Source organism: Balearica regulorum, chromosome 6, assembly GCF_011004875.1.
Source record: "Balearica regulorum gibbericeps isolate bBalReg1 chromosome 6, bBalReg1.pri, whole genome shotgun sequence".
Taxonomy (NCBI): domain Eukaryota; kingdom Metazoa; phylum Chordata; class Aves; order Gruiformes; family Gruidae; genus Balearica; species Balearica regulorum.
The window spans coordinates 15,850,731-15,860,453 of record NC_046189.1 but is presented as its reverse complement, the minus strand read 5'-3'; the positions used below and the strand labels follow the sequence as shown (position 1 = coordinate 15,860,453).

The window sequence follows — 9,723 nt, the reverse complement described above, 5'->3', positions numbered from 1 at the left end:
CACATTCCCTTCCCCTTTACTACTAATACAATCCTTTCCCCACCACACCCTCAAACATTTAATACCAATAACCTTTGGAGTTAGACACCAGTAGACCCTAAAAAAGCAAGTGCTGTAGGCCAGTGGGCACTCAGTCTGCAATGGAAAAGAGTACAGGATTTCTTGAAACATGACTGTCTGCTTCACAGTATACCAGATGTTTCAGAGCTCTTGGGCAGATCCCTTGTAGCCCCCACCACCAGTAGTAGCCCTTTGCACCAACATTCCCATTAGCAGATCCCAGCAAAAGTTGTCTTCAGTCAAGGTATAGCCTAGCTTACCCTTGGTGTCAACACTGATGTAGTTAGATGTGTGTGTCTGTGTCCTATTTAGGGCAAGCTCAGGACTGGTGGAAGGCTCAGTTTTCAACTCCATAGATAAGCAAATCCCCACTGACAGCAAATACAGTGGGAGGGGATGTATCAGTTGTCTGACATACATGGCTCCCTTCCAGAGCAGCAGAGAGCTCTGACTTCTAGGGCTGTCCAAGGCTTTAGTCACCCTAAACGTGACTTCCCAGTGGACCGCTCTACCTGTACAGAAGCCACCTTTTCCAGGAGGTAACGCAAGGCAGTGTGTCAGCATGCCTCTTCTGCTTGCTGTCACAGCCTGGGCTGCTGCAACCCTTCCATACCCTTTCAGCAGCCCTTGCGGGTCTCTGCAGTGCCAGATCAGCCTCCCAGGATATACTCTCCCCAGGCTTGTGTAGGGCCAGGAGAGAACTGGCAGAGCCAGCTAGCTGTCTGTGGGGCCATGAGCACTTGAGCATAGAGACTTTTCATACAAACACCCCAGCATTTAAAGGTGGAGGGGGGAGGGCAGGAATAAGTGTCACAAAGTTTCTATACTGTTTAGAAGACTTTATTAATACTTTAAGATAAAAAATAAACTGCAAAACTTCAGAGAGATTCTAGCAAAGACACACAAGGCTCTAGCAGCTTGGGGGTTGCCTGTTCAACCACTGTTTTACTTCTGGCTCCATGTTTTTTCCCATTGTCACTAGCTTGCTTGCCTTGACACTGGGACATCCTTCAGGAAGCCATTCTTTTTCCTCTTTGATCTTCCTGGTCATTTCCTTGGCTTTGGCAGTTTTCTTTTTGGTTTTGTGGAGGGGGGAGTGGAAGAACTCCATGTCTGTAAATGGGTCACCCCGCCTCAGTTTCCTGCAGAACCAAAAGGATTAGACTGAACCATCAAGGTACTTGTTGAAATCATACACATATTCAGTCTCTAAAGTTTTCTGATTTTAGTGAAATGCTTCTGCTATAGGATGGACTGAGTGGTACAGTTTGTTCCTTGTCCAGTACAGGAATAGCTGTACCAGTACAGAGCACCTTCTAACCCAATGTAACCAACTCCTCACAAAGTTCAAATTGTGAGACTTTTCAGGGAAAAGAACATAGTATTACCCAGTAGCACAACAACAAAGTCATAATTTTAGGAATTAAATGGTTCTGTACAGTAGCCATTGGATGTACTGAATCTACAGTTTCTTAGGGAAAAGATGCAGCTACTTGTTTAAGTACTTGTATCTCTGCCAGAAAAGCGAATATAGATAGAGCCTGCTCACAGGGGAGAACCCTCCTCAAAATCTTGCACTTCCTTCATTGAAACCCAATTAAAATGGAAGCATTACTCAGTCACTGTACAAAACTTCAGATGTCACAGAATGGCAGAAAGTGAAATTAGGGCTTTTGCTTAGCTGTCTTTATTTAGCCTGTATTTTATCCTCGCACTAATCCCTCACTAGCACTGGAGTACCACAGATGCAGTCTGCTAAGAGATGTGCTCATTTCAGTGAGGGAAATAACACCTTTGGTAGCTTGTTACCAGAAGCCTACACATGCATCTGTGCCGATGCAGAACTTTGGTTTAACCGCAGTGTGGTAGAAGAGGACAGGAACAAAGTGACAGAGGGTCCAGCCCTGGAGAGTGAGCACATGAGAGCAGAGCAAGGGGTGCAGCATGGGAGGGAATAGTTTAAAGCCCAACCTGTTGAGTTTGGGCTCTGCATAGCAGGCTGGGTCCCGTCTCCGCCTGGATGAGCGCCCTGACACTTCTTCCAAGCTGGAGGAAGACAGAGTCCTGGCATTGGTCAAGTCCTGTAGTGGCCTGATCTCTGCAAAGGGAGACATTCAACTTGAGTTAATCAAAGTGTTTCCAAATCATTTCCAGATATCCTAAGAAACACAACTGCTAAATAGAGAAGGGCTGCATTACCAGGTTTCTTTGAACACTGCACAATTCTGAATTCAATCATATTCCCTCTAAACTCAGGAGACCATTTTTGTTCAAAATCACAGACCTGCTCCTCAGAAGCCAGCTCATGAATCAAATTAGGTTCCTCACTGAAAAAATACAGGTCACTAATACTGCTAGTATCATTGGGCCCTGATATAGTAGAAAAATGATACAAAAATGATAGTTGATAGTTCTAATGCCCAGGACCTTACAGCCTGGAGGAGAAAGCAAGTTTATGGCACCCAAACAACCTACCAGACTTCCAGCAAGACACAGGACCCTGTCAGTGTTTTACCACAGCTTTCAAATGAAGTCAGCCAAGAGGGGGAAGCAGAACAAGCTTCCTCCCTCTCTAGAGCCCACTCTAGCTGTAACAGGCCTGTTTGTCAACAGCTGCAGGATGGAAAAACCCCACAGAACAACTCTCTTTACAGAGTATCCAATAACCCCAAGCTCCCAAAAAGGCTCGGCTTAACTACTGTATTACCAGCCAAGAGAAATACCCTCCTAATCCTTTAAAAAACAAACAAACAACCAACCCACAACCAAGAGAATTTAGGTGGTTCCTGATGAATTTCCTTTGAAGATACCACTTAGAGGTATAAAGTCTCAATCCTTGCAGCTCTAACCATTCCACACCAAAAACCTGCCACCTTCATCATATTTTGTGCCCCAATAATGCTGACTGTATCAGCATCAAAGGGTCAGCATCAAATTATACTTTTCAACTGCTTGAATAGTTGATTTTCTAAATTGACAGGCATGCCCTGTAGATAGCAAGAGCAGTAAAACGGGACTGGCAGCACGTGCTTCTAGTCTTTTCCCAATATCCACACATGAACAAATGACCAGAAATTCTTACAGGAATGCTGATAAACTAAAAGCAAATGCAGCCACAGAAATGACTGGCCAGCACAAGTGGAAGCATAAATGGTATATTGCACACTGATCTTTAACTCTGGAAAATGAGAGGAGGGGAAGAAAAATATAAGCACTTGCTGCGTGGATTTTTGACACTTATGTCCAAACATAGGTCCCCTCCCCAGCGTACACCACCTACCGGGTTCCTGTGAAGGTGGGCTCTGAGAACTTGACTCAACCTGGTTTCTTTCGCCAGATATTTCCTCTGCAGTCTTTTCTTTAAATATCAGGGACCTTTCTGGCCAAACAGAGGATTTCTCTGGCATTTTGTTGCCCTCAGTACTTAAGCTCTTGGAAACTGGTATATCCGTAAGCCTGGAGCAACCAGGCGAAGCTGCAGAACAGGTCACAGAGGAGGATTCAAGACTGTGTGAAACATCCATAAGATAGTTTGTAAGCGGTATTTCAGCTATCTGCTCCTCCAGGAAGGCGTCTGGCTCAGACAGCAGATCTGTAATGCAGGAAAACTTCCCCATCAGGACATTTTGGTTGGATGCAAGTTCCGCTGAACTTCCAATGAGTGCCTTGGCACCGTCACTTTGGCTGTCCAGGGAATCAGTCTCTGGAGGACTAGGGGTGTTCCTCTTCCTCTGAGGCTTCGGTTTGGGACAAGCCTCTTTTTTCAAAGCATTCATGTTGTTGTCAACTTTAGCTTGTCCCTTTTCTTGAAGGCCCCCTGTCTGTTTTTTATTGCTCTGAGCAGCTACCATCCTCTGAACTCTGGGGATTTTGCTAGCTTTGCTCCCAGGAACAGACCTGGGAGGTACAATTTCACCCCCTTCAAAATCTGCCTGGACACAACCCAAGTTTCCTAAAAGATCCAAAGGACAGACAATGTAAGTTTTCCTGCTACATTTCAGATTACCTGGCAAATCCTTTGTGCTCTCCTTAGCTACTCTTTGAATATCTATACATGGCCCAAAACCATCAACTTCATTTCTCTGATCACTACAACTGTTTTTCCTGACAGTCTTCTTCCTGCTTGTCTGGCTTCTTTTAGGCTGTTCTTCAGCTTTGGCCTCTGGTATTTTCATGCTGTTTGGCAGATTCTCACCAGAGTAATCTCTTTGCCTAATTACTCTAGGTTTCCTGTTGGTTTTCTGTCTGATGCTCTTTGTGCTCACACTTGAGTCCTCTTGCAAAGCACAGGCACTTGAGGTCTCTCTCCTCAAGAAAAGTGAATTTTGTAAACTGGAATCATCTGAGGGAACTTCAGGACTTGAGAAGGTACGAACTTGGCTTTTTGACAAGCTATCCATACTTTGGATCTCAAAGACAGCTTCCTTCTTAACCTGTTGCAGTAAGTCACCACTTCCAAGACTGTGCAGCTGTGCTGGATTCACCACATACGTTCTTCTGAGATCTTGGACTCCATCAAGAGAGCAGGAACGTTGCTCCACACCACAGCCTCTGTTCTTTCTGCTGAAAGCCCCCATGCAAACATTCTGCCTCATCTCAGAGGCTTCAGACTCACTAGAACATGTTGCAACTTTTGGCTGAAGCTTCTTCACATTTTGAGCACTCTCCTCACCTTGAGGTAGATCAGGACTACCTTCTGAATTGTTTATAATGGCATTTGTTTTCTTTTTTCCTGTGCTTGCTTTTTTAACAGTTGTTTTCTCATGAGTTTTACAATTACCTTTGCTTTTAACCTTTACAGGAACAAACTCGGGGACTTGGCTATTGTTAGGGTCCACTTCAACACCACACCCAGTTTCTTTAGCCTGTGGCCAATCACAGAAAATCTCTTTACCCAATGATTTTCTATCAGGAATAACAGTGGTTTGAGTAGGTGAAACCAGGGAGCTGGGAGATTTCAGCTGCAGCTGCATGTTGCTGGAGCTGCTGCTGTCCTTTGTGATACTCCACTGAGCTGCCTGAGTGGAACTGACACGTGGGAAGATATCCACACCAGAAGATGGAGTGCTGGTTGCAAACAGGGTGGAACGCTTTCTCCTCTGAGTAACATGTCCTTGGGAGAGACGATCAAAGAATTGTTTTACCATCTCATCACCCTCAGATGAAAGAGGATTACTTTCCCAGGCAAGCAGTGGCAAATTGTTGGAATTTTGTTCAGTAGCACACAAGCCCTCTGCTGGAAAGACAAAATGCATTCCTAAGACTGAGAAATGCAGCAGGCAAATGCCAGCTTTCCCCATACCACTAAAACCCATGCCCCACACACTGCCACAAATCCAGAGCATAGAAAAAAGTATGATTTTGTCTCTACAGGGACTCCTCAGACTCACTGTGTAACATAATTGCTGAGCTGACTCCCCTCAGAACAGAAGGGCAGCCCAAAGCAAGATCCTTTAACCAGTCCTAATATTTAGGAATGCTTATGATCTGTATGAGAGTTATTACTGATATGGCAAATCCACAAGGAAGAGAAGATGTGCATCTAGTCAGATTCTGCACCTTCAGACACTTCTGAAAATCTTATGTAAGTTCAGTGCCTATTACTCAGAAAGCCTGGTGAGTGATCTTGAGCTACTGCAAACATGCCAAACATCCCCACCAAGACATCCCATTCTGGGATATATGTAATTCTAGCGATATCAGCGTCAACTGAAGCATGCAGTTCCTAACAGTAATTAGGAGCTGTTGGAGTGATCGTTAGGAGCTAACTGGAGCTATGGCACTGCACTCATTCATTTCTGAACACAGGCATGCAAGTCATACCAGAAGAAACGGCAAAAAGATGCAAATTTACCTCCAAAGATGTGAGAGTCAAGAAAAGCCTCTTGTGCTTCCATTGCTTTAGTTGGCTTCTTCCCTTTCTCTTCCTGGTGGGACTGAGGCTCCTCAGCAGGCTGTGGTGACAAAGTGTCTTTGGAGGCAACAGGCACAACTTCCAGGAGCTCATTAGAAGGAGGTCTCTGAAGATCTAGTAAGGATGTCTGTACTGCTATGGAGCTGCCACCTTGCTGTCCTGCATCACGCAGCTGGAATGGGCACCCTCATCGGCATCCCTGCAGCCCTGGTGAGAAGGAAGAACAGCAATGGAGGAGGAACATTCCAGACCTGTGACAGGCCCCCTGAATCCAGCAGAATAGCTACAGCTTTCGCCTCCATCAAGAGTTGTTGAAATACATTTCTGAAGGCTTCAAGTGCTGAAGAACACACTGCCCAGCCAGGACAGATCTCCCATTTTTGTGCAAGCACAACTCATAAGGAGAGCACACTGCTGCAGACACAGAAGCAGGAGAAAAGAAACCACTGAGGCAAGAAGGAAGTAAGGCCTTTCAGCGCACAGGTTGCGATCGCAGGTTCACTTTGCTGTGGAACACCAACACAGCACCTTGAAGCTATGTGTGTGGGCAGCTCCAAGGGCTCCCCTGTGTTCAAAGGGGAGACTAGACAGAGGAGAGACAGAACTTTAACACAAAGTTTACATCATACAAGCAGATGACTATTAAGCATTGATATGTAACAAACATCAAAGCAGCCAGCTATAGCACTCACTCAAGGGAACCTTGCCATGCTCACCAGCTACAAAGGAAAAACTACCTAAAAGCTATGTGCTTTCAAACAAAGGAGAGAGGAAGACCAATTTATGCATAGACTTGGCATCAGAACAAATAAGAAAAGGAGTGGCAGCAGAGTAAAGGACACAGAGTAAAGGACAACATGAAGCAGTGATGGTTTAGAGAAGACATCTCATGTAAAACAGACAACTGGGCTCATGCATAAAACACAAGAGGAAGTTTAGCATATCAAAATTCAGAACAAGCTTGGTGATATCTGACATTTTAAGGCCCACCTGACAAGCTGACCATCTGCAATATCATCGGCCCAGCTATCTTCAGTCATGCTGCTTTTCTGGCCATTGGACGAGGATGCAGAACTTGTATGGAACTGGAAAGCAGAGAAATAGAAGGGTGGTTTAAAGCTCTTGCAATCCTCTGTGCAAACTCCTACACAGAAACAGCAGCTCAGTTTCACCCTGGAAAGTATGTCAAATACTGCTGGTGACCCTCTCCCATTTAAAATTGTACAAATTATGGAATAAATTGCAGCAGTCAGATTCTGTCTCCAGAGGCTTAACGATTAAGTTAAACTAGTTCAGATAATCTGAGACTAGTAATCAGGAATATTTTCCCACCCACCCATGAGACAACACATAGAGAAAGCGTCCTATTCCTGATCCCAAGTTGCCGTGGTAACATTTGAAAAAAGAAATTGAAAAGAAGTCACAACCTGTCATAGCAGAAGAGCCTACTGGCCAATACAGCTAATGACCCAGAGGGCGGCATTTTAAAATTTTAGCCTTTCCTACAGAAGAAGTTACCCTGGAAATCATTAACACCAAGCTCACACAAGGACACAGCCAGCAAGAAGACAATTCAAGCAAGAAGAAAAACAGTTGAAGCATTAAACACTGAAGTGAGCAGGCAACACAAAGCAAATACAGAGACGAACACATCCCCCTTCCCAGAGCAGTGTGCTCTTGTTTCCCATGTTTACCTCAGACAAGCCGGGCCATCTTAACTGCAGCCATAGGTTTTCAATTCTTTCAAGGTGTTATTCTATGTTGAGGTAATAAAGAGAGAAAAAACCATAAAGACATTAAATCAAAACATCTATTCCAACAAGGATGCTGGTAGCCAGAGCAAGGCCCATTCTGGGGAGAAGACAGCTTGGAAGAAAGAGTAAGCAAATGAATGATGACATTTTTCATATGCAGAGCGTATGGACAGTCAGTGACAGCTCACTCCTCCTAAGGCTGAGATGCTAGTGCTGCATACCTTGCCCACCACCCCCCTGCCACGCCAGCCACACCGTTAGTGCTGTACCAGGAAGGAGAGCTTGTGCCGCAGCACAGCGTTCTGGAAGTGGCACTGCTCCACCTCCTTCTGTAAGATGGTCTTCTCCTGGGTGAGCCGCTGTGCATTGGCTTTCTCCGCATTGAGGGCCAGGGCCAGTGCTTTATTGTTGTGCTTTAGGGAGACTTTAATAGTGGAGGAGTTGTCTGTAAGCGACAGAGAAGTATTGCACAGAGTCAGAATCCAAGTTTTCATCCATACCTCTTCCCTCATCATACTTCTTCCTCTTCCCAGAATAGCCTCCCTCAGGCTCAGAGCTCTACAATTCAATAGCCCCTGCACAAAGTCAGCAGTGTAATTCCTTCCAGCAACAGAAGTCTCCAGAGAACAGCAGGGAAAACTTTCCATAATAACCTGCACACTTCAGACGGACACTCTCTCCGTCCCCAGTGGGTCACACTCAGTCAGCCAGCTACCACTTCAATTCTTAATGAAAAATTGGTTTATTCTTAATGAAGAGGCAGTTCAGGTGCTGAGTTTAGAAAGACATGCTTCTGACTTTGAACAAGTTGCCTATAACTCCGAGTCCTCATCTCCAACCAAAAAGAGGGAGAAAAACCTACTTTCCTCTGTAGTAGCCCTTGAGCAGATTTAGATCCATGTTTCCCAATTTCAAAACAAATAAATAAAAGTAACAGAAATATCCAGCCTTCTCAAAGTAGTCCAAATTATCTCATACACTATCATTGTGTTGTTTCCCCCATAAAACAAATCACAGTTGGGCTAGCTTATGCGCAGGATTGCATATACACTAAAATACTTTCCACACCTCTTATTTTTGCTGTTTGAACCCTAAAGACTTGGTTACCCAGACACGGCTGTCTAATGCCATCTGAGATGCTGCCAAGCAGCCTGTGATGCCCCTGGCTGCTGCTCCAAAAGTTCTGCTTTAACCTGCCAGTCACAGATACCTCAAACACCTTTGGGCACCTCAAGTGGCACTTGCAGGGTACTGAATTCTCTAGAAACCCAGAGGCAGAGAAGCAGCTGTTAAATACAAGCTCTGGGTAAGAGACAGCCATCCACCACCACAACCAAAGGCACAGTTACAAGCTGATGTAGCTGCCAAGCTCTGCATATGCCGCAACGCAAAATACACTCACTAATTATTTTCGTTTTGATTTTTGATGCAAGCGAGGCATTCAACTTTGCAGTCCTCAAGGCTCCGTTTTCTTCTCCCGCATCCGCTCTCTTACACCACTCAGGCTGAAGAAGGATGTTTCAGTCGCCTCCCGAGATGCCATAGCTGGAGAGAGCGACACCAAGCAGAGTTAGCACCCGCAGTCTTCCCTTCAACGAGTACTTACCAGCCAAAACTTACACTCTCCCCGAGAACCGTACCTGCGGCCTCGCCCCCTGCCCCGCCGCTGCGCCGATCCCCGCAGGGAGGAACGAGGCCCAGGGCGGCCGCAGACACCCGCCCGCACCTCACCCTGAGCTGCTCCCGGGCACGGCGGCCGCTCTGGGCGGCTACAGCCCCTCCACTCCGCGCGAGCGGGGCGGGCGGACCCCCCGCCTCACCTGCTTGCGCTGCGAGCCCCCCGGAACGGTGGGCGGCTGCCTCTCGCCGCGGCCGGAGAAGTAGGGAAGGGGCGGAAGGAAGCCTTGCCTGCCGGGAAACTTTTGAATACAACCGGGAGGACGGGTATCCCTTTCTTCGCCCCGCCCCGCGGCATAGCAGCGGATCTAGCGGCCT

General features: G+C 46.2%; 1 protein-coding gene across 1 annotated transcript; it reads right to left on the bottom strand.

Annotated features, from left to right (window-relative positions):
* Positions 1 to 897: 897 nt before the first annotated feature.
* Positions 898 to 9,271, bottom strand: SGO2 (shugoshin 2). Its single transcript, XM_075756472.1, is given in 11 exon segments — positions 898 to 1,202; positions 2,032 to 2,158; positions 3,341 to 5,296; positions 5,915 to 6,150; positions 6,152 to 6,181; positions 6,965 to 7,059; positions 7,669 to 7,712; positions 7,715 to 7,730; positions 7,998 to 8,173; positions 9,131 to 9,199; positions 9,202 to 9,271. Coding segments are annotated over 11 exon segments (3,051 nt in total). The 3' UTR covers positions 898 to 970.
* Positions 9,272 to 9,723: the final 452 nt, after the last annotated feature.